We start from the raw sequence: 26,080 nt of genomic DNA, 5'->3' as shown, positions 1-26,080 counted from the left end.
GTTCTTGCTTTGGACTTTAGTCTTAGTGGTAGATAAACCTTCTTTCCAACAAATAACCTTGAAAATTCACGCCATATTTAAAGCAGTTTCTAGAGCTTTAGGTTAAGCTTTTGCAAAAGAAAAAAAACCTTGTGAATTTGGTCTGCTTATTTATTTCTTACTTTTTAAACCATTTGTTTTTCTCACTCATCTCATTCTTCTAAGAGCACTGAGGCTGCCAAAGCAAATACAGACAGAGGGCTGGGCATGTGTTTGGAAAAGAGGAGCGGTAGCTATTCTGCACTATCTCAAGGCTACGCTATCTGGGGAGGTGCTTATGGTTTGATTATACGTACATGGTCTTGAAGCTTTTCATTTCAGTTTTTGGGATCTCATTTGTTATTTTATTTAAAAAATTCTAACATAAATGAGAGGGAATTATTATTCTTGGTTTAGAGATTAGGAAACCAACTTGGAGAAGCACGAAGTGGTAAACGCAGATCAGTGCTTCAGATCCTTCAGACAGGATCTGTGCTCAATTCCTCTTGTATACTAGTGGGTCCTTGAAAGTATCGGCTACATGAAGGGATTAAGAGATGGTTTTCACCACCAAAGTACTATGTCACAAGAAACAAAAGTCAAGTCACAACAGGATGTTGAGGAATGAGGATAATAGTAATAGCTAACATGGATTGTGTCAGTCATTGAATAAGTACCTATATTCGTTTATTCCTTAGAACAACCGTGAAAGTAGGTTGTGTTACTTTGGATACTGTTCGCATGAGGAAACCACAGGATGTGCTGGGATCCAAAGCCAGATAGGCTGACACCACAGCCCCTCCTCTTAATCTCCTACCACCCTATCTAGTCAATAAAAACAAGTTAAGAATACAGAAATCGTAATAATGGCAAAGAGCAGGAGCGATAGTAAAGGAAAATCAGGCAAGGTAGATCTACTATTTGCTGGGTGCCAGGCTTTTAGGTAGATTATCTCTAGTCCTCCAACCTGGAAAGTTGTTACAGAATCTTCACTACATACGTAAGGAAGCTCCGTGACTTCCCTCAGGTCATGCAGCTAACAAATGGCAGAACTGTGATTCAAATCAGGTTTCTCTGATTACAAAGCACATACTGTTTTTCTATTATACAATATTGCAGAGACCACTTCCCTACAATCTAGACAACAGGAGTTTTCCGTGTGCAGGCTCAGTCTCAGCCCCTAAGGCATGTAGTGAAGAAGAGCAGAGGATCCTGGTAAGTGTATGTCTTGACCAAAGAACAGTCTCCATCTAGAAAGTCCATTCCCTTTAACTAAGCATATAAAGTACTGCCTCCAGAGAGCGAATACAGAGCCTTGATGAGGAAAGTACACACTGTACAGGCAAGTCTGCTGAATCAGCTCTGGTGATCAATAAGTGAAAGTGCAATCAATCAGGTTAAAACACTCTAGATAGATGTCGTAACAGAGGTACATGGTCTGGCACTTTCATTCCATTTTGGGATACAGAGATAATGACACATATCTATGGTGATCTCTTTTCAGCTCCCTGAATTTGTCTTAAATCTTATTCCAGAGCAGTGGTTCTCAAATGTTAACATACAGCAGAATCAACCATAGGGCCTGGTTAATAGAAAATACGGGGCTCCCCGCCCTGCATTTCTGATTGAGTAGGTCTGGATTGGCTTCTGAGAAATTATGTTTCTAATAAATTCCCAAGTAAGACTGGTGGTGCTGGTCAGGGGACATAGACTTTGAGAACTATGGTTCTAGAGTTATTGCAAGTTTCTAACTTCTTTTACTCCAGACCAATGTTGGCTACAATATGATTCCAGCTCTCAGGAATGAGCGATCTGATTTACAAGCAAAGTGCTCAGTTCCTTGACTTCAAGTAAGGTTCCAGGAAGTTCTAAGTACTGATTTGCAGAGTGTATGCATTTTGTAATGAGTTCCACATTTTCCCTGAGCATAGAAAGCACAGACATAGATGAAAACTAAGATGAAAGTTAAAAACAATCGTGCCTAAACCTTTGTGACTTATGTATAGGTCCTCAAAACTGTTCTGTCCTATGTGGTGAGGATTCCTCAGGGCAACCCTGTATAATCATTATAATCTAGAAAGTTTCACCTAATCAATAATGTAGGGCTTGTTCATTTTTCATCCAATAATCAGGTAGAACTAAGGTTTTGCTCATGTTTTACAAATTATTTTTTAAAAACTAATTCTCATAGCTTCACTGTAAGCCTTAGAGTTTTATAGTTGTCAGAGCTCAGCTGGAGAAAGTTATGACTGCCTGTTTCATTCTGACAGTTCCTCTGGAGCAATTATTTAATGTGAGCATTATTTAAATGTGAGGATAGCGTGAATATATCTTGGCGTAGTTTTTAAAATTTAGTCTCAACATCTTATCTTCCATCTACATTTAAAACAGCACATTATTCTTTGTTTCTTGACTTCCATTTAGAGTTAGCGCAGAGTTTAGATATTGGGGGGAATCATTTAAGCTGAAGAGCAAAAGATACACATTGATGTGCTATCTTTGGCTCTGTTATTTCCTTAATCCTACACGAAGAAAGAAAAATGCTGATTTTAAGCTGAGGCAAAACATGATTCTTTTTGAACTATACAGTTGGCAATTTAGAAAAGAAACTACCATTTTTAAAGCCTTATTTCAAACCCTCTGGGTATGTATAAAGTTACTTTCACTGGTTTCCATTTTGAGGAAAGATCCATTTTTGAAGAAAAATTAACTCAAGAAGTTAATGAGTTAGTGGAGGAAAGGTGCTGGATCTTTATTCCTCAGACCTGCAGGAATTTGGACGTTGGAGTTTTATTTACAATGGTGTCCTGGCCATCTATTCTAAGGTAAGGGCAGAAACAGAAAGAGTCCACAAAGCAATTATCACTGTTCCGATGGGGAGATGTGATAAGGTAAAAGTGCATAGAAAATAGTTGCTTCAAACCATGGGTAGTGGTGGAGTAAAAGGGGGTAATCCGGAGAATATCTGTATGTCTTTTTTACAGGCCATTTCTCTCAAGAATTGACAGGCAGTGGCATTAGACTCATTCTGCAAATTGCCCGTATGGACAAATCACATTGGTTATATGCAGCTTTGCTGAGCTCTGAAGGGCAAGAGAAAAAGAGATTATTTGTGAAATAAAAAAATAACCCTGGCATGGTATTTTTTTCCTTGGGGTGAGAAGGAAAATGTCTGGATATTGTTTTCCAGCCATCAACTCCAGAGAGCATGGGCGAACATAATGTTCATTGTCAATATAACGAAGATGATGATGCTTTTTAACCATTTCCCGGAGCAGAAACTCATTTTCAGTGTGAGCTTGGCTGTGTGACAATAACAAATGCCAGCGTATAAGAAAAACAAATGTGCAAAAGAAAGACAGTGAGTCAGACAGCTCATTCATTGCCACCCATAGAAGCCAGAGTTTGCAAAACTCTGCTGAGTACCTGCCCCTTGTCTAATCTGAAGTGCATTGCAGACCCTTTGCGTGTTGAGTACAAAGTTAGAATTGTTTAGGAATAAACAAAGCAGTCGCATTTTCACTACGTCTCAGAAAAGTTTGGATTTCTATTTTCTTTGTGTATATGCTTATTAGATTAGGTATAAAGAAATTTTTTTCAGTAGATGAAATTACATAAAGTTGAGAATTGATGCAATTATCTCAATAATACAGATAAAACACTTTCTTCAACTTCTAAATTACCAGACAACTAAAATTGTTTCTGATTTAAATTAGCTGGATATTTTCTTTTAAAAAGAAAACATGCTAGACAGTAGTATAAAAAGATTAATAATAAAACCAACTATTTTTCCTTACTGACCAAAGCTATCATTTCTATCAATTTCCCTCCTGGCTTATTTCTGTGTGAGCTCATTTTATATACACAGTTCTTTATCCTGCTCTTTTCCTTTCAGATTGCAGCATAAGCATTTTCTCATTTAGTAAAAATGTTTATAACTGATTTTCAATGTCTATATATTCTTATATCACAGAAGATTACCATAATACATATAAGAATTCTGCGTTTGGGAACATTATGTGGCATCTAATATTTTTTATAGAAAATAATACAATAAACATCCTTGTCCAAAACACAATTATCTAACATTTTAAAGCTATGGGTAAATGATGACACTACTGGGTAACATAGGTGTAGGAGAAATCCTCTGATGCCCGCTGGCCTCATTGTCATGCAGAGTAAAAATGGTATTTCCCAGATGCTCCTGCTGGTAGCCTGACCATGTGACTAAGTTTTTGCCAGTTGGAATATGAGACAAAGTGTCCTGTGGCAGCTTCCAGAAAGGTTCCTTAGACTATTGGGATCTGCCCTTGGCCTCTATTTTTGGAACTTACTACATTTTGGCCCATAAGCCTACAGTACAGCGATTGTAGAGTATGAAATAAGATAAATTATCATTATGTATCTATTGACAAACTGGAAAAAAGCATTAAACTTTTAATATGACTTTTAATGATAGACAGTGTGTCACCTCTATTTAATTTGTATTTTGAGAGTGTAGGCTATGCAAATAAAACCCTGATTTATCTTTATAGTATTTAAGAAAGATTACTGGGTTCAATTTCTCTTTCAATGGGCATCATTCTTTGCCATCTAATTTTAGAAACAACAAAATATTTGTTACAAAACAATAGTTTTTAAAAAACAAATCAGTCCAATTCCCAAGTAGTAAATAATTTTCAAAAAGTACTGTATTTCCTCTAGGGTAATTTTTCACTGTACTCAATTATTTGCTACTGTAAAAAAAAGTTACAAACTACATAAAAGAGGAGAAATAGCTTCAAGACCTGTACAACTTTGAGGCAGAGTTGTGTGAATTGTCCAACCACAGCTCTCCCAGGCTCTTCCAGTATGACAGGGTTATTGAGTAACGGATTCCACTCTGGGCAATGCTAATACAGCTACGCTCCAGATGAGAACGAACCTCAAAACTTAAGCCACGTTGCCTTTGACTAAACTTCCATATAATGACAGCACTTCCTTTTCAACAGAAAATGAAAGAAAAAATCAAGGTAATTATACCGGCAATTTTAGTAAAATAAGGAATATCCAGATACTGAGGCAAAAAGGAATTGCAGGTTTGAATATGCAGATAACAATCTGAGCTCTCAATTTCACTTTGCCAACAAAGCATTTTTTCAAATATAGTTTACTGAGAGGAGATTTCCAAATATTATGTCTAGTGCCCATAAGTAGAAAACCCCCAAACCAATTCCCTCCTTGCTACCTCAGTAACATGTGGCATTAATCAAGGCTTTTTTTTAAACGTTTTTTTATTGTTGTTCAAGTACAGTTTTCTGCCTTTTCCCACCACTCTAACCCTCCCCGCTCCCTCCCCTGTTTCCACCTCCCCCTCCACTTGTTATTGCCCATGTGTCCTTTATAATTGTTCCTGTAAACCCTTCAACCTTTCCCCCCATTATCCCCTCCCCTCTGGTCACTGTCAACCTGTTCGCAATTTCCATGTCTTTGACTATACTTTGCTTGCTTGTTTGCTTTGTTGATTAGGTTCCTGTTAAAGGTGAGATCATATGGTATTTGTCTTTCACCACCTGGCTTATTTTGCTTAGCATAATGCTCTCCAGTTCATCCATGCTCTCCCAAAGGGTGGGAGATCTTTCTTTCATTCTGCTGCATAGAATTCCATTTTGTAAATGTACCATAGTTCTTGGATCCACTCATTTGCTGATGGGCACTTAGGTTGCCTCCAGCACTTGGCTATTGTAAATTGTGCTGCTATGAACATTCGGGTGCATAGGTTCTTTTGAATTGGTGTTTCAGGATATAATCCTAGCAGTGGAATTGCCGGGTCAAAAGGCAGCTGCATTTTTAGTTTTCTGAGGAAATTCCATACTGTTTTCCACAGTGGCCACACCAGTCTGCATTCCCACCAACAGTGCATTAGGGTTCCCTTTTCTCCACAACCTCTCCAACCTTTGTTTGTTGCTTTGTTTATGATGGCCATTCTGACTGGTGTGAAGTGGTATCTCACTGTGGTTTTAATTTGCATCTCTCTGATGGCTAGTGATTCTGAGCATCCTTTCATATGTCTCTGGACCCTCTGTATGTCCTCCTTAGAGAAATATCTGTTTAAGACCTTTGCCCATTTTTTAATTGAGTTGCTTTTCTTCTCAGGCTGGAGTCATGTGAGTTCTTTATGTATTTTGGAGATCAAACCCTTATCTGAGGTATCATTGGCAAATAATCAAGGCTTTTTTAATTAATAGTTCTCCTGTGTTATTCAAGTTTGCAGTGACTGAGGCTGTTTACCAATAAGCAGGCAAGATAGTCTCACAAACATGAAAATATAACTTACGTTTATTCAGTTTACACTTCATTTGAGCCTCTGGAGGAGACAGACCACCATCATGAGAAATACAGGCAACAGCTACCAAAGATTCTGCTTTTGTCTCCTACCAGTGAACTCGTTCCCACTGAGAAGGTGTCTCTCCTCACAGTGTCCAGCACTTTCCTGTTTGCATTGGCCCCTCTTACCTCTGCTGTGCTGTTTTCTGCTCTTTACTGCTTCTGGCCTGTTGTCATCACTGATGTCATCCTTCACTGTGCTCCAGGGACTATCTTGCAGGATGTGGGGCCGTTAGCACTGCGAAGCCAGGCCTCCTTCTGCCTTGTTTCCCCTGAGGATGTTGATGACACCTTGGGTGACTTCGGAGCTCGTCACTGCACCCCAGCTGATGCCCCTGTCTTTTCTCTGTCGGATCTACCGTACTTTGTCATGTATAATGTGCATCCATATTTTTGGCCCATACTTTCAGGGAAAAAGTTTTTTCATTTTAATTTTTTAATTTCATTTTTATTTATTTAAATTTGGATACTTGTTTTTTGTATTACAAAGGAATTTTAACATTTGTTTTTGAACATATTATGGTACAAGAGATTTTATATAACAAATCTTTACAAAACACAAGGACAGATACAAGGTATTTTGATCACTACCCATGTATAATACACATCCTTATTTTTCTCCCAAAAATTTGGGCAAAAGGTGTGCATTACGCATGGCAAAATACAGTATTTAGTTAGCTAATGTAAAAGAGAACCTCTGCTCATCAGCCCCTACCTCCAGACATTAAATATTTCAAAATCATTTTAATTGTAGACTCTCAAATTTTGTAACATTTTAACTTACCCATTCCCTTATTATTCGCGGGTTGACTAAGACTTGGTTCTCAGCAGGGTGATACATATTAATGATGGGGTTACAAGTTTGCCAGCTGTGATGATTCATTTTGTGTCAATGTGACTAGGCTGTGGGTTGCCCAGACATTTGGTCAAACATTATTCTGGGTGTGTCTGTAGGGTTGTTCAGGATGAGACTAAAATTTGAATAAGTGAGTAAAGCAGATTGCTCTCCCTAATGTGGGTGGACCCCATTAATCAGTCGAAAGCCTGAATAGACCAAAATGGCTGACCCTCCCATGACCAAGAAGATATTCCTGCTGCCTGACTTTTTTAGGCCGGGACAGAGACTTATTTCTGTGTTGGACTCAGATATAAACAATATCTCTTTTTGGGTCGTGAGCCTGATGGCTTTCTGACGGGAAATTCTCGTACACCACCAGTTCTCCTGGGTCCTGTTGACTACAGAATGTGAGACTTGTCAGCCTGCATCACCACGTAAACCAAGTCCTTAAAATAAATCTCTTTAGATACATCCTGTTGGGTCTTTTTCTCTGGAAAATCCTGACTAATACACCAGCTAACTCTGGTATTTGTTTTGACTACTACCCAAGTATATATTTTTTTCTAAACTACAAATTGGGATTATTTTATATTAAATGTCTTCCCACTAGTAAATAATTGAGGGATCTTATTCTCAACAGCAATTTATCTAGGATCAGCTTGCCTTTTTTCTCATAAATATGGAATGAAAGCAAATGTGTGTTGGCCTAATAGCCCCTACTGACATGATAGAAGGCTCTCCGTCTTGTTCCAATTCTCTCCTGCCAAGTGCTCTGGGAATCCCTCAAACTATTCCTCATATGTTTTCACAAACAAGTGCTCATTTCTCACTTCTAAAAGTTTACTGTCTTACATTTTCCACAGATGGCAATGCCCCTTCATGAACCATCATGTCTGTGATGTTTCCAATGCTAATTGCCCATTTTTGAGGACCCAGAGAAGTACCCACTTCTGTAAGATTGCATTCTGCCTGAGTGAGGAAACGGACTTCTCCTTGACTCTGTGTCATATCCCAAACAAGGGATGACAGTCCAACCCCGATGAAACTGCTGTAAGAAATGCAGCTCCAGGAAGAAGCTGAGCTCCTTGTCTATTCAGTTTTGACTTTCCCCTCGAAGTTTTAAAAAGTAGGCTCAGTTTTATTCAGAGCACAAACGCAAGGTAAAGGGTACTGTTTTCTCTATCCTAAGCTGAGCTCATGGATATGTGTCCTAACCAGCAAGCTCAACATGGAGGGAATGATCTTCATCCAGCTTCATTCCAAGATCGCAGCCCTTCCCTGTTGCACTAGCCAGCTTATTCTAAATTTAATCTTCCTTAAAAATTTGTGAAAGAGCAGGAAGGACAAATATCTTTTTTAAAAAGTCACTATTTGGGCAGGGAGATGAGAGGATGGAGGGATTCAGCAAAAAGGAAAAAGGACTCGGGGACATGGACAACAGTGTGGTGATTGCTGGGGAAGGAGGTATAAGGGGACTACATGGTAATGGAAAAAAATACAATAATGATTAAATTAAAAAGACACCATTTTAATGATATTCATTTACAATTATTTTATTAAACAATCATCTTTTACATGTCATCACACCTTACCCCTGAAGTGCAAAAACAGTCTGAGGTATTAAAACTGAGGAACCATTTGCATATATTTCATAAGGTTTTCACATGACAGTAACCAAAATATGTAATATAACTAAATACTACATACAAACTGCAAGCTTATAAGAAGGAAACTATAGGAAAAAATTAGGTTTCTCTTATTATAGCTCTAATTCTCCCACTTATGCTGAAAGGGTGGCAAAAAATAATAGTTACTTGCACAATGATATGCCTGTTGTTCAGTTTTATAACATGGTAGATGTAACTTAAAAGGTCAATAATGGAAACAGTAGCCATTCCAAAAAATAACAAAAATCAAAGTGACAAACTAGTTTCAACTATATAATTTTTAAAAATATTTTAATACTTTAATACAATCTACATACATTTAGGGTCACATAAGAAGCATAGTCTGTATTTTTCTTTCTTCTAGAGTTTTCCCCTAAATTATAAAATACATTTGTTGTCACAGATAACGTTCAGAATGGCCACATCAAAGTTATTTTGGAGTGACACAGAGATTTGCTTTCTTAGTGGCAGACCTTGTTACGTTGAAGTTATCCAGAGACTTTCCAGATCCCGTATCACTTTGACTGTGTCTACACCTTGAAAAAGAAAGTTGAGGACATTATGCAAGAACTGTCTGGAAGAAGCCCAGCCATTGTGAATACAATGAGAACAGCTTGTGTGAGATCAATGTAAACTAGCAGTCAAGGAGGGTGGACCAGAATGCACATACATGAACAATGAGGACTTCACTGTACTAGTCAGTAGGGGGTGGTAGTACATTGAGTGAGCATGTGTACTGTGGGGTTATCACTTTTAAAATGACTGAGTAGAGCAATGAATCTGCATCAAATTTTGCCTACATTGAGTGAGCATGTGTACTGTGGGGTTATCACTTTTAAAATGACTGAGTAGAGCAATGAATCTGCATCAAATTTTGCCTAAAGCTTGAACATTCCTCCATAGAAACTATTCTGATGATTCAGAAGGCTGCAGCTATGGGCAACTGGTGATTGGCAGCTTCATCACGACATCATGCATGCTTATGCTTCACATTTAGTGCCATTTTTTGGTGAAACATCAAATCACCCAGGTGACTCAACCCTCCTACAGCCCAGATTTGGTTCCCTGCAACTACTGGTTTTTCCCAAAATTAAAATCATCTTTAAAAGGGAAGATATTTCAGACCATTGATGAGATTCAAGAAAAAACAACAGGGCAGCTGATGTCTTTTGGGAGAACTGTGTGAGGTCCCAAGGTGCCTACTTTGAAAGAGACTGAGGCATCATTGTCCTATGTATAGTATTTCTTGTATCTTCTTCAATAAATGTCTCTAATTTTCATACTACGTGGCTGGATATCTTCTGGACATACCTTGTATAGTTAATATACCTTGTATTGCTAAATATAGCTATTGTAACATAAACACTTTCTTCTGAATTATTTAGGCAAATTGGAGAAAAGGCACTTTTTGATTTGATGACTGCATTAATTACACATTAACTTGAGAGCATATATACTTCATGTGAAACAAATCTAAAATTACATGGTGATCTGAATAATAGGTCACAAAGGTTGAGTAGAAATTAGTTTCTACAGCAATTTTTAAAATTAACACAACAATTCTAGGATTTGGTGTTTGTCATTGAACTCTTTTATTTGTTCAATTGTGTGGATAGCTTGAGGAAAGGAAGGGTTGGGTTTTTTGTAAGAACAGAGTCTATTTACAACTTGGCTTTAAAAAACTTTTTTTGCAAAACTGAAAAAGAACCAAATGCTTCTTACAGCTTATTATGAGAGGAAGATACTGTATATTCTGAGGCAATTATGACACCTTCAAGCAAACAACTGTAAAAGAAAGCCTCCTTCATGCTGTTTGTTTTGCCAGCATCAAAATTGTAGGAAAAGGAACATTTTTTCCCCTGGAGACTACAAAAAAGTTCTGCAAAACACACTTAACCTGTTTCCTCTTTGTTCTAGGGAAAAAAATAACAAACCTAGATCGTTAAAAACCCACATAAGGACTCTATGCTTGTATTTGAGGACAATGTCCTCTTCCCATAGCTGCAGTTGGCTTCCCCATGCAATGGTTCTTGAATTAAGAATAATCTTTGCAGCTGTCTCAGGGCTGGAAGCACAGCTGCTGCAGGAGAGTCAACACATGCTGATTGGAACCAGAAGGGGAAACTGATCACAGCCAAATGAATAATGATCTAGGGTCACTGAGTATCTTTCCAAGGTTAACAACTCTTTTTACTGTTTGTTCAGAAATGGATGCTCCAGTACATTTCCTCCCAGCTGGGTGAAAAATGTGAAGGGATTAATCGAAGAGAAAAAAAAAACCTCATAGACACAGACAATAGTATGGAGATTACCAGAGGGAAAGGAGGGTGAGGGCAAGTAAAAGAGGGTAAATGGGGGACAAATGGTGATGGAAAGAGACTTGAGTTGGGGTGGTGAACACACAGTACAATATACAGATAATGTATTATTGTACCCCTGAAACATATATAATTTATTAACCTGTGTCACCCCAATAAATTCAGTATTTTTAAAAGATATATTTCCCAAGAGGTTTTTTTTTTTTTAATGAATGTTGTCAGACATGGAAATCAGCCAAAAACACAGGAGGTCATAGAATGAGTAATTAAATCTCAGACATCTAAATGGCCAATCCAATTAAAGCATATCCCCAAGCTGAAATTGTCTGGAACAAAACGAAGAGCAATGTTAATTTTAGTACTGCAAATCTAAATGTGGGGGGAAGCTCTGCCTGCAGAGGCCCCCACACCCCCTTCCCCCATCTGCCATGGAGGAGAATAAGTCTACCAAGACTTGATCTGCTTGGGGAGGAAAGGTGGCCGATCTCTCAAAAGAGAAGAGCCAGGAGCCTTTTCCTCAATGGGCTTTTATTGGGTTTAATTTGCATAGGAATACAGGGTGTGTGTGTGTGTGTGTGTGTGTATGTAAAGCTCAATCATTGTCAGGCAGTAATGATCAAATAATACATAACATTCAAAGAACCATGAGGACTTATTTAGAGGCAGGGTCAGATAGCTAAAGGGCCATAAAACTTTGGGGAAACAAACTCATTCTACGCTTGGACCCTTGTCATTTAAATTGAGGGTATTAGCAAAGTAGGTTTCACAGGGTTTTATGTATTCTTTCTGAGGCCTGATTGCAGCGGGGAACCTGCCCTTTCCAGCCCAGGGCTGCACCCACCTCCAGCATTGTTTCAGGCTTAAGTCAGGCAGGGGAAGTAAGGCAACCAAGACATTAGGAGACTTCATGCAGACAGAATGAGGACTCAGGCTATGTCAAAGCCAAAGGGTGAGGGTCCATCACCCCCTTTTACTATAGCCCCCCAAGTCCTTCCCTGAGGGCCTCTTGGTGACCATGCCTGTCTTAGGTCATCCCTCCTTTGAGTAATCTTACCCTGTCATTGGCTAACTGGTCATCCACTGGGGACCAGGCAGAGTGAAGTAAAGTGGGCAGAGGTGGTGCTCCTGCCAGGGAGATAAGCTTTGTTTCCTTAGTGGCTTATGGTCCCAAGGTCTCTCACTCAGCCTTAGCCATGGGGGTTACAGCTTCTGAAACCAGGCAGGGCGGTTCCCAACATAAATGCCATTGCATTGGATTACGTTTATAGGGAAAAATGTCAACAAATTTCATTTTCTCTATGCCTATTTTTTATCTCTACAACCAATAATCAAAAGAAAATTGAAATAAAATAAAATATGACATCCTATAAGATCTAAGTCCTGAATATTGTGTGTTTATTCTCAATATAGTTATTGGTGCCATACAAATATGGCTGACCACATCCATAAGGGACAACAGCAACATCATCAACATTTTTTCACTAGCATAGTGCCGAAGAGCTACACTTGAAACCTACCAAACCTATAAATGTCAAGTTCTGGCTGGTGTTCAATTCCGATGGAACACTGACTGCAGTCACACATGGTACAGTTAATGAGCCTTCTCTCTGCAAGGACCTGTGACAGTCAGTCAAAGACTGGGTTCCTTATGCCATTCAATACCAAACTAGTGGGTGCCTTCCTGCGTAGAAGGGCCAGTGAGCAGAGGAGAAGGGAAAAGCTCAGGACTCCCAGAATGACCATTCCTGATATTAGTGCACTGGTGATGGCATTCAGCTGGAAAGGAGCTTCATTAGGAGTACCTGCAAGTAATAAAACAAACAGATAGGAAATATCCAACATCAGATTCATCATACCATATCCCAGTATATACATGCAAAACATCTGTCATCAGTATCTTATAGATTATCAGCGTGACACTGGATCATGCAACAACCTATTGGACTATATTTCAATCCAATGACTGAAGCATTGTATGGTTTAGAAGCCTGGTATCCCCTGGGCACCCAAAATATAGTCATCTAGAAAGTTCTATAAAAATTGACCAACAGGTCACATACGAGTTCAAAAATCTTCAGTGATCTGTTATTTAAAAAATATATATAACAAACTTGTGAAAGCAGAGTTCAGTGTATTTAGTTGATTACAGATTTGCAACTGATCACAAAAAACTTAAAATTTAAAAAATCATACTTCTAGTCCAGCTGGTAGAGCTCAGTGGATTGAGTGCAAGCCTGTAAACCAAAGGGTCTCTGGTTCCATTCTCAGTTGGGTCACATGCCTGGTTGCAGGCCAGATCCCGGGTGGGGGGCGTGTGAAAGGCAACCACACATTGATGTTTCTGTCCCTCTCTGTCTCCCTCCCTTCCCCTCTCTCTAAAAATAAAATAAATAAAATCTTTTAAAAATCATACTTTTAGTTTCAATTATGTTAATTATCTTACCAAGCTGTGAATTGTTGGTTGGAGTCTCATCTGGAAGGGGGGAAAAAGAAAAACAATATTGTGTCTCCAAATATTTACCTATGTTCAGTGTAATTCTATAATTACTTTTACCAACGTGTCTCCTCACCTTCACCCATAAGCTCCTGGGGGAAGGCAATAACAAAAATTCTTCTAAACCATTCTGCTTTCCCATTTTCTCTTCTACGTGTGTGAAATTTCATCATCTATCTATTCCCCAAACCCACACCCTGCCACTGCCCTGGGCATACAGATATAACGGTGAAATACACTGTGCTCTCTTCTTTTCTTCCAGCTGTGCTTCATCATTATCTCTTTACTCATGTTAGTGGGGGCAATAATTGTTAACAGTTATTACATTTTTTGTAGCCCTATACCCTGCCATTTGTTACTTTGTTATACAGAAACATTCACTGTTTGCTGCCACTCTATTTTAAGTGTTGCCAATTTGCCCATTGTAATCCATAAAACCTTCATTTTAAACTCCAAGAAGATAAATTCACACTTAATAACTAAATAAAAGGAAAACGTGATGTCTGAGCTTGAGTCGTTTTATTTGCATCTGGGAAGTACAATATTGAAGCTGTTGATTTTTTCACTTTTTTCCTGGCAAATATAATAATAGATGCAATGAACGCATCCACTTCGCTTCACAATTTCTGTTACCCATTTTGTAATCATATAACAACCCTTGAGCTTGTAGGACGAGTGAACTTCACATTTGTATTAAATATGTGTGTGTATGCATCTGTGAGTGGTGGTTATTTGAACAATGAAATGTGTGCAGCGGACTGTTTTGGGAGTACAAATAGTATTACAATTAATATGTATGTAGTGCCATACAGTTTACAAAGTGCTATTTCATATGTTGTCACATTTAATCCTCATAATAATCATATGGTTTTGATATGATTGCTACCCCCAACTACAGATGAAGAGACTTCCATCTGTCACAGCCTCCATGACAAAATAAACATATGTTTAAATAAAAGCTCAGTTTCTCCATCTTTTTCTAACATAATATAAACTACCCAGGTATGAAAAATATTTTCAGTCACAGAGATTAGTACCTCAAGCTACAAGACTCTAGGGTTAGTATTTGAAGCCATTGATGGTAGAACTCGGGGAGATATTGATAAAGCATCTGCCACCATTTCTTTTTAGAGATAGGAGTCCTGGCAGAAATGGCGGCTCTCGCCATTGATCCCTGAGGCACAAAGCCCGAAATCAATGGAGCGCGCGTTCGCGGGCGTCTTTACAACGGCGCAGCGCGTTGTTACGGGGCTGAAAGAGAAACCGCTCCAATTTTCCTTCTAAGGCACCCTTAGGAAAACCCTGACCTCCAGCCAACACCATTTTATAGACGCTTTCTTCTCAGGGAGAGAGATGGGATGAAGGAATTGTGATTAATTCCTCTAAAAGGTCCTTGTGGCCTTTTCCTAAGGCAAGCTGCCTGACTGGAACACAGAGAAGAATATATAATACTCTAAAATTCTCTCTAGCAGTTATTGTTCATTTATAAATCACACTCATTTGCTCTAAAATGTGTTTCTATTAAGGAATAAAAAGCCCCTTCCTTGTATGTGTCCCAAAGTAGGCAAAAGTGCCCCTACTATGCTCTCTGCATCCAGAAGTGAATAAAAGAAGTCAGAATCTCCCCTCTTCTCCCACATTATCACCAACACTTCTGTACGAACAATATCCCAGGTGTCGCCCACAAGAACTTGGCTGTGAAAAAAATCTCTGTGTCGGGACAAAAATGCCGAACGAGCCAAACCAGCTCCAGGTTCCCGGGCCCTGAAATTAAAATCATCCTACCTTTGACAGGTGGCTGAAATCAAGGCATGTAATAGTGGAATATTGTTCAGAATTGTATTTGATAGCGGGTAAAGGTGGAGGGAATAACATTATCAGGTTGCTGTTTCTGGTGTCCCGCAACCGCAGTATCATTGCAATAATAAAAAAAATAAATCAAAGCACTGTTAAGCCCAGAAACAAGAGGTGGAAATTTTCCAGATTTTTGGCAACACACACTTCTGCATTTTTCTCACTTCCACTTGTTCTTAACATAGATATACATGCCAAAAGAAACCTCCTGAAATTAGACCAGATTAGAATACAAAAGCTGGTGGGTTCTTCAAAAAACGCAAAGTTATCTGAGGACCAGAGGAGAAAAGTGGTAGCAGCAACAGCACAGCTGTCCCAGAGCCAGAAGTGGCAGATAAACTGTCAGCCTCTGCTTTTCTCTCACGTAAGTAGCTGAAATAAACCAGGAAAAGAATGTTCGTACAAAGATATTTGCAAAATGAATGTTTTTATCTTTCTTAGCACAACCTATTTTTTACAAATTTTCAATTACCTATGTGGTAAATGGACCACATATTCAAGTTTAGACGCTCTACCAGGGGTGTCAAAATCATTTTCACCAGGGGCCACATCAGCCTCGAGGTTGCCTTCAAGGGGACGAATGTAATTTAGGACTGTATGAATGTAACTACTGCTTAACAGTTAAGGGAGAGCTTGACGCTGCCACCAGGTAGAAACAAGGTGCCGGCCGGATGAAACAAGGTGGAGGGCCGGATTCGCCCATGAGCCTTGCGTTTGCCACCTGTGTTCTACACTTCTTCCTTTTCGCCCTGCTGTGCTTGTTCATAGTCTATCTCTATCTTTGAACTCTGAGCCTGTGGCCCGTTCCCTATTGAACTCCAAGTTCCTACCAGAGCTCCTGTCCCACGGAGAAGCTAAATAAATATGCTTCGATGAATTAACTACCCCTAAAACTCTATGATACTAGTTAAACAAGAGTTTGGCTTGAACTTCTTTATTGGAATTTATGTTTAAAAAAATGACTAGTTACCATTGTTTTCCAGGGATGGTACATTTAAATTTCCATAATTGTACCTCATGATAAGTATTCCCTTACCAAATAGTTTTAGTGTTTGGGAGCTTAAAAGAAGAACACCAGGAATTTTGTGGATTTTGAATTTTAGAGACGTGAATTTTTCCAAAATCAACTAACAAAATGATTTACTAATGTTGGATAAAAATATCCAGAATGGATTTGATCTCATTAAAACACAAACAAAACAAAAGCTTGGCCCTAGTTGGTGTGGGTCAGTGGACTGAGTGCTGGCCTGTGAACCAAAGGGTCACCGGTTCAGTTCCCAGTCAGGGCACATGCTTGGGTTGCAGGCCAGGGCCCCAGTAGGAGGCACATGAAGAGGCAACCATACACTGATGTTTCTCTCCCTCTCTTCCTCCCTCCCTTCCCCTCTGTCTAAAAGTAAATAAATGAAATCTTTAAAAAATAATAAATAAAATAAAAAACAGAAGTTCTGAGGTTTAACATCTTATTGAACTTGACCTGAGCCGGATGTCTGGGTGAAAGGACTGGCTCAATGAGTTAACAAAGCAAAAATCCCAAGTATCAGAGAGGTTTGAAGAGAACAAGTCAAGCCTGAAATTGGACTTCTCTAGAGAAAATCAGCCATGGGACCTGGAGAAATAAATCCCGCTGACCTAAGGTAAAAACAGAGGGAACCCAAGGAAAGAAGGTAGCCTTGGTCATTAAGCAGGACATTAAGTTTATATTGGGTTTGTCTGTGGATGGATACAGCTGGACTTCTAAGTTCTGTTTTTATAAGGAATTTAAAATATCATTTTTGCATGGATGTCATAGTATTAATGTAAATACCGGCATGTATGGTTCTCTACTCAGTGAAGTCACCATGATCACCAAAAAAATGAGGAACACCCACCCTACTGCTATTTATCTACTTATGAAAACTAAGCCAACGGAGAGAGAGAGAGGAATGAAGGGGACCTGCAAGACTGGAGCACGATGCTTTGGAGGGCTCGCCAGTGGGAGACTGAGATGACGAAGAGACCACCTTAGTGTGCTGCAGAACAAATGCCGCCCTTCGGAGCTGGAAACATGTTGAAATTGGAAAGGAAGAAGTCCAGGCACGACGTCAGGGGCACTGTGACTGAAGCATTAGCTCCTTGGGTGTTTTACATAGATATTTTAGGCGACTAGATAGGATGTGGGTGAAACCTCCAAACTTGGAGAGCTGGCTAGCTGTGACAGAATTAGAAACTTCTACTTGGTAATTTTTACTGGAATTTGGGGGGTCTTAGTAATTTTGGTCTTTTAAAAATTATCTTACACTAGCAAATTATTTAAAATGTGTAATATTTAAATTTGAAAAATGAAAAATAATAAGTAAATATATTCAATTTGGTCCAGGTAACAAGGAGGCAAGGAGGTTAATGTGGAGGAAAAGCCACCTACCCAACATGAATAGAGAGATGCCACTTTCATGGTTCTTTTCTTACAGCAAACTGACTCTAGATATGCTCCATAGGGGTCAGAATACCTTTGCTCTGCCTACCCCAAAGCCTTCCTAATAACCGGCCACAGGGCTGAGTTTCCATGCAGTGTGATTCTATAAGCTATACCAGACAGCTAGAGAGAGATAAGATTTGGGCCTGTCACAAACCGCAAACCAATCATTTTCAAACCATTCAAAACACCTACCATACCCTCAAGGAGTGTGGACTAAGTTTGAAATTTGATATTTAATAAATTTCTGCATTATTTAAATGGCCTATTAGTTTGATTCTAAATAATGCTATGTCTATACAAACACAAAGGAGTAAATAATTAAGGCAATTAATTATCTGGATTTTTCAGGCCCAAACCACTTTTTGCTTAATTACCTATTTCAGGCAAAATTTTCTTTTCACTGTGGGGTGGGAAGCATAAAAGAAAAGGTTAATATAATCTAATTGAAACATAATAGGCTTATGGCTAATGTAAAATAGAGAAAAAAATTATTAGAATATAATCCAAATCAGAATTTTGTTTTGTTTTGTTTTACAAATTTAGAACTATGGAGTTAGAAAGAATCTTTAATGTTATTTCTTCAAAATCTTTATTTAAAAAAGCAAGAAATATTGCCCAGAGAAGTGAAGTAAAACCCCAAGTCACAAAACTTGTTGAGACAAATCTGGAACCACCCAGTTTTCTAAACATTTAATTTGTATTATTTACACCGCATATCTGCTTTATTTGGGATGTGTCTGGGTTCATGCTGATGTGAAGCAGTATCACTTTATGGGGGGACAGAGAGAGAATGCATGCATACACAGATATTTGCGTACAAGAGGGTACTCCTCTATGTGTATGAACACGGGTCTATTAGATGCATGAGTATGATCAGAACACTAGATGGGGTTATGTAATATTCAGGGTCCCGGAAGGAAACAAATGGTGCTCAAACTGGGCAATTTAAGAAGAGCTTAATAGGACTATTAATAGAGATGTAGTATAGGGAATCCACAAGAGGAAGGAAAGTTACCAGAGCTGTGTGTGAAGGGTGGGTACACAGAACTGAGAGATCAGCTCTATGGACCTTCACTCCCGTTCTCTGACAGCACCACCTATTGGCCAAGCACAACCACAAACTAGATGGGAAGGTCACCCATGGACCAAGTTCAGAGACAAGTCTTCAGGAGTAGGTCAGGGAAAGGTATTGTAGACTAGATCCAGAAAGGCAAATGAAAATGTCCAGGATAGAATACTGTGTGTGTGTGTGTGTGTGTGTGTAAAAAGGGAAATGTGGTATAGATGATATTGCCCTTTGTCTAAGCTGAGTAAACAGGAAAACACTGTGAAATTAACATTGTTTGGCAGTTTATCTTGTCTCACAGTTAATTAGAGCTCTTTAGGAACTGCTTTGAGTTCCCCTTAGAAGCCAAGTAACAAGCCATTTTGAAACGATTGCGGCACAAAAAATCAGGGGCACTCTTACCACTCCGCGTAATTATGGGCCCCGCAGAGAGGATGGCATTTCCAGAAGTGCTCTGGGGTCTCCAAGTGGTCCTCCTCCCCGCATCCCTCCTTTCTCTGTGGCTGCAAGTCTGAGGAGTTAATGAAAACAAATGAAATTCCACGCTAGCACAAAATCGTTTCTTTATGGCCATTTGGAAAGCAGATTCTTTTGGAAGAGATACCACATGTTTAATTTTATTCACTTACTTGTGTGCATTTATTTAATTACTTTACATATAACTGCTACAGTGTTACTTATCCTGGCTTGGTCCACATTTCTTATTTCCCCCAGTTATAATAGTTCATTGCCTCATTAATTTACATAGCTCAGTGGCTCTCCTGACAAAGAGCTGTGTTTATCAAACTTTCCAACTTTTATTTCTCTCAAGACTTTAATAAATCTTTCCTTGAAATCTTGGTCAGCACAGAGCCAAGGTAATATAGACTCTCCTTTTAACCCTATCTGATACAGCTAGTGAGGACTAAACTAATCAATAACTATAAAGAAATGCATGATTTGAACATAAATATAAACATACTAAAATTGTTTCAAATTAAAAAACATGCCTGCATTTTTCTTCAGTTAATATTGGTGTGAGCATAGAAGGTCTGTCAGAAACATAATTTGTTTTCACTAGTAAATGGATCTGTATTTTATGTGATGGTTTTACGCACTTCACATCCACACTTTCCATACCTTTTAATTTTTAATCCAGGGGATTCCCAGGTCGTCGGGCCCCAATCTCCCTTTCTATTGGCAGCCATGCCCCCTCCTCAGGTTGCCCATCATCTTCCAGTCCGTTCCATAGCCTTACTGAAGCACTGGAAGTCCCCTGGTTACTCTGTTTTATGTGTTTGTGACTTTGACTGTTCTTTGGCATGGAGTGTCTCTCACGTCTCTCACACTCTTGATTTTGTGCCTTTGGGATTCGTCCATCTTCAGGCACCACCCAAGGTTCATCTCTTCCACCAACCCTCCCAATATCTCCTGCTTCATCTCTCAGACAAGGGTGAGCACTACGTCTTCCTACAGCCTGTGCCTATGTCTGCCTTTGTGCCGTAACTTTTTTGTTTTGTTTCATTTCACGACTACTTCCTGCTCCTACCCGATAAGTTAATTGAATTCAGAATTCATTCATGCATGTCTGCATTCCCAGTATAATGCTTGGCACAAACAGGCATTCAATAGATCTTTGCTGGATGAATGAATAAATCCTACTTCAAACAGTTTGACCTGATGCATTTCCACTCAATGAAATCAGTGCCTAGTACTTGATAGCCTTTCAGCTTAGGCCAATTTGACAATTTAGAGTAAAGTTGCTCGGAAACATACTGGCATAAGGAAAGGGCAGTCATCGGCTCTGCAGAGCTTGGTAACGCAGTGCAGGAAGACGGTGGACATTTTCTGATTCTTGTGTTTCACAAACCGGAACACTTCAAAGGAAAATCGGCCCTGCTGGCTTCTGCCGTTTTCAATAACGGTGGTCTGAGGATCTTTGTCGCAGCTACATTTTAGGGGAATGTGAAAACAGGATATTACTAGAAATTACCAGCCCACTTGGACTCGTAAAAAAATTTCTGCAGTGTTAAGAGTACCCCACCACATTAATAGCTAACAAAATCATGCCATGTTATTGACATTTATTAAGAGAATAAGCTAACTCAACAGACATGACCTGTATCATAACACATAAATAGATCAGTTTCTGATTATACTATTACTGGTAAACTTTAGAGGTAATCTCACACAGTAAAAATCCAAAAGGTCTAATACATATAGTGAAAAGTCTCCTCCCATCTTTGGTCTGGTCCATCCCATCCGCATCCATATACAAACCTGCCAGAGGCGGTCTCCCCTGCACGGCGACCTCCCAGGATATGTGCAAATAGAAGCACAGACAATACTCTCTTATTGTTCCTTCCTTTTTAAACAAACTACAGCACAGTCTATATATTTTTATATCTTGCCTTTTTTTAATTTAGCAACGCATCATAAGAAGTCCTTCCATATCAATACTTCGCAAACCTCCTCGTTGTTTATCGACTTTTGTATAGAATTGCATTGTGCACACGTGCCAGTTTATTTACTTCCCTATCTTTGTACCCTTGAAAATTTTGCTTTTTACAAAGTAAATAATAGGCAGCTTTATACTATAGCATTTTGTACATGTGCAGGGCATCTGTACAATATATCTGTGCTTGCCACATTACCCTGTATAAATACCGTTACATTTCCTCAGTGATGTATGAAAAATCCCAGAACTACATCAACAAAGCCTATGGGAAAAGTTTGGATTGTTCCCTGTTTGATGGGGAAAATAAACTATCACTATATAATTTCAATTTACATTTTTCCTAGTAGAAATGAATATGTTCATCTTTTCTTGTACATTAAAGCCACTTGGTAAAGTCACTTTTTACTTTCTTTTAGCGAAAGGGGAGGGGAGGGAGAAAGGGAAGCAGAGAAACATCCATCGGTTGCCTCTCATCTGCACTGAACCCACAACCCAGGCGCGTGCCCTGACTGGAAAGGAACTGGAGACCTTTCGCTCTGTGGGACAACACCCAACCGAGCCACACTGGCTAGGGCCACTTGGCGTTTCTCAGTCTGAACACTGTTTATGTCCTTTGCCCAAATTTCTATTGTTGGCCTTTTCTTTCTGATTCTTATATGTGGTTTATACGTTAGGGAAAGTGGAAGCCTTGCTTGTTCTATAAGTTGCACATTGTTTTATTTTGTTGTTTGGCTTTGGCCCTTCCTCACACTGTGCCCGTGTGCCCACTCATACAGTTGATTTTTATGTTTCCAATATTTTATTTTATGGCACCTAGTATTTGGGCTGAAGACAGATTTTCCTTACCCCAAAGTTGTAAAAATATTTCTTACGTTAATATGAATATTTTCTCCTACCACACTTAAAGTTGTAGTGTTTACACTTAAATTAATAATCTATGTAAAGTTTATTATGGTGTATTGAGTGAAGTATAGGTCCAGTGCTTTTTTTTTTTATAGTATCCACTACCCAGCACTATTTTTAAAATCTCTGATTATCCCACTGGTTTGTGTTATCACAGTCTACCATTTAGTAAATTCCCTCAGGTTTTGGATCTATTTCTCAGCTTACTATTCCAAATAGTAATGTATTTTTGTTCATGTATCTACTCTTGCAAAGTATCACATTAAAAAATAATTTTAGAATTTATTACTATAGTATCTGGTAGAGCCATACCTTTCTCATTTCATGTTTTATTGCTGTTTTTTTTGTGGATTTGTCCTTTATCACTTTTTTCTTGATTAAAGTACTTGTGATTCTTTTGTTTTTTCAAAGAACTTAACCTGTTCTTTATTTTTTGTGAAATGTTGAGTCATATTTCCATTTCTGGTCCAATTGTTATTTAAGAGTTTTAAACTTCCAAGTGGTGGTGACTTTCTGTTTTCTGATATTGTTTCAAATTGCTAGCTATCGATATATAGCTTATTTATTATGTCATTTAGATCTTCTATATCCTTACTTAATTGTTGGCCACCAGAAGTAAGTTTCCTGAGAGAGGGTAATTAGTGTCTCATTTTTATTATATTTCTGACTATGTCTTTTTATACTTCCCCTAATTTCCACTTTATGAAGGCTTCAGTATTATCCAAGGCATCCTTTCACTATGTTCATATAAATTTCTTTTAATTTAGGAAAGTGTTTCTAGGTTACATTTTTAAATATTTGTTCTATTCTATTATTTTGGTCTCTTTTAGGGGAAACTGATTAGGCATATTATACAGATATTGGATTCCTTTTGCCACCTTTTATTTCTATTGCTTCTACTCTAATCCTTTTTAATCTTTTTCCTTTGTCTGTGTTTCTTTTTAATTGCATTTCTTATTTTTATCTGCTCTGTCCCACACTGAGTCTTTCTGCTGTGTCTATTCTCCCTTGCACACCATCTAATTATTCCATTCTGTATTACATTTGTTTTTCCCATTTCATCTAAAATTCTTACTATTCCCTTTTCACATTCTCATTGCCTTACCTTTTACTGACCTTTATTTCTTACCTGAGTTCTTATAATTGTATCTTTATATTATAATTACTTTTAAAATTGTAAAACAAAATTAATGTTGGAGTGTTCAATTACAAATCTATCTGTTCCATGGCAACATTTTCCCAGTGAATTTAATTCATCTTTAAATATTTTTTCTGCCATTTTTCACATTTTTCTTGTAGTATGCAGCAACGCTGCCAAAAATGCCCTCATTTGTCTATCATTCACATCTGAAAGAGTTGGCATCTCCTAGACCTGTTTTTTTCAGAAACCCCTAAGGCAATGTGGGACGTGAATGACCTTCCTCAAGGGTTTCCCCAGTTCAAGGGCTCCATCCTGTTTTACAGTGAAAGGCAAGTTTTCTCTGAAAATGATGCAGTTGGGTAACTGAGTTTTCTCTGCCGCTCCCACCTGAAGATACTCATGAGGGCATCAGCCCGTGTGTCGCAGGTCTGCCCTTGAGCCCCTTCCACCGTCCTCTCCTAATCTTAACTGCTTTTATCAACATTAACACATATCTTAGAATTTCCATGGGCTTTCTTTCCTCCTAGTTTTACTGAAAATGGCATTTGGGGAACTTCTTTTAGCTGTGAAGTTCACTCTTCTTTACTTTCCACAAGAAACCTGAGAAGATTGAGGCCTAAGCTAAAGCCACAGTCATACTGAGCATGAGTCTGATCATTGTAATCCACGTTGTCAGTTTGTGACTAACATAGACATTTGGGGAAAAGAAAGTCGTCAAAACAAAATTATCCACATTTTCAGCATGTGTAAGTAACCACGGTGAGCCTTTTCGTGTTTCTCCTTACAGTCTTTTCTGTCATATATATAATGACATAAATGATGTCGATGGTACATGCTGATTTTTTCCTTCATATTTAATAGATTTAAATTTGAAGAATTATATATTTCCAAGGATAGAAACATTGAGAAGACAGAAATGAAGGAAAAAGAGAGAATCAACATTTTTTCTAAATTTTTTATTCGTATTTTTTATAAATAATTACACGATCGCAGTGCCCGTGGGAGCTCTCAGTTTAATGATTCTCCACAATTCACCTGCCATGTCCTTACTGCTGAACGTCCAGGATGTCCCCAGGTTTTACTATTTAAATAGCACTGGTAGACCAGAAAATCATAAATATTTTAGAACATGCTTTCTAATTTGTAAACACAGAATATGAAATCTGTTAAGGCTTTTGATAGATTTCCCCCCAAATTTTGCCCAGATTAACCTTCCAGCTATATGATGTGAGTAACAGTTTGACCGCGCCCTCTGAATGTCATCTAAGCAGTGACTAGCCAATGAAACACGTCCTTTTGGTTTCCCACCATATGACTCCCATCATGTGTCAATAAGCAGCGGTGATCTTAGCCAACTGCATCTCGTAAGCACGATTAGAAGACTCTCAAGTCTGTTCTACTGTCAGATAAAAATGCTGAAAGAGAACTGAGATGACTGAATGTTTTTCTGACCCATGCTCCCTTTCCCCAAATGTAGATTACATTCACTCTATCACTGCCTGATGCGGAATGAAGTTGAAGTTATTGGCTCTGATAAAAAAGGAGTGGTAGGCTGTTTCATACTTTCATATGAAATACTGATAAATGAAAAAAAGCACTTTGGGATCTAAATTATCTAGAACGTTGCTTTAATTCTACTCTCCTTTCGACATGCAGTTAGACAGTCTAGCTGTGGGTAAACGGTACCCTCCCACTGCCATTCTCTCATTGCCAGTAATAGCCAGCCATGCTTTTCCTGATACAGTGAAATATTCCCACATGACCTATCCATGAATAAAACATCTTTGCTAAACCTAACTTACTTGCAGCTCTCATTCAACAATAGCCTTATCAGCATTTTGTGTTGAAAAATGTTCTCAACCTTTGTACTTCTAGCTTTATAAGGACCAAAATTTCAAAATGTAAAACTTTAAACTTAAAAACTATAAAAGTACCTTATAATTTGTTTCTCGGACACATTTTCCACTTGAATTATTTACAGTTGGGTCTTTGCTATCAATGAAAGACTTAGACACCTACCTAAGGAAGAGATCATACCGAATGTCATCATTTGGGTTCCCTGACGGGGTCGTGTAGCAATAATCCATTAGGACATTCCATCTGCAGGAAGAGGCAAGCATAATCCAGAGTCAGAACTCCTTTTGAGTGTTAGTTACTAATCTAAGGCAAGTAAATATTGACAAATGTCTTACCCAATGGAATATTAGTAGTTATTTGCAGAGGATTCTTAGTTATTAAAACATTATTCTAAACTCAAATACATTTTACAATCTGCAGTAAGATGATCTCCTACATCAAATGAGGTTAAGAGTAATAAATACAATACCACACACACACAAATTGTGTACAAGGCAAAAGGATAGTAAAAGCCTAAGGAAACAAACCCAAAAGTGAACTGCATAGATGCTTTTAAGTTCACTGTGAACAATGGCCTTTTGTTTCCAGAAGTTACTGTCTGTAACAGATGACAAAGTATATTATAATACCACATGCAGCAAAGGAGTTTGGTGCATAAATTAT

At 38.4% G+C, this 26,080-nt stretch overlaps 1 protein-coding gene across 5 annotated transcripts in view; it reads right to left on the bottom strand.

Moving 5' to 3' along the window:
• Window positions 1–12,694: 12,694 nt before the first annotated feature.
• Window positions 12,695–26,080, bottom strand: part of ZPLD1 (zona pellucida like domain containing 1) — a 276,647-nt gene continuing 263,261 nt past the window's right edge. For all 5 annotated transcript variants that reach the window (XM_045185953.3, XM_053918320.2, XM_053918322.2 and 2 more), the window contains 5 exons: window positions 25,580–25,660; window positions 20,835–21,006; window positions 19,482–19,590; window positions 13,651–13,680; window positions 12,695–13,009 (listed from right to left, as the gene is read on the bottom strand). In XM_045185953.3, coding sequence (XP_045041888.2) covers window positions 12,834–13,009; window positions 13,651–13,680; window positions 19,482–19,590; window positions 20,835–21,006; window positions 25,580–25,660 — 568 coding nt within the window. In that variant the 3' untranslated portion in view covers window positions 12,695–12,833. The remainder of the gene's footprint in view (window positions 13,010–13,650; window positions 13,681–19,481; window positions 19,591–20,834; window positions 21,007–25,579; window positions 25,661–26,080) is intronic.

This window comes from Desmodus rotundus, chromosome 2 (genome assembly GCF_022682495.2).
Source record: "Desmodus rotundus isolate HL8 chromosome 2, HLdesRot8A.1, whole genome shotgun sequence".
NCBI classification, from domain to species: Eukaryota; Metazoa; Chordata; class Mammalia; order Chiroptera; family Phyllostomidae; genus Desmodus; species Desmodus rotundus.
This window is presented reverse-complemented; position numbering and strand designations above follow the sequence as displayed.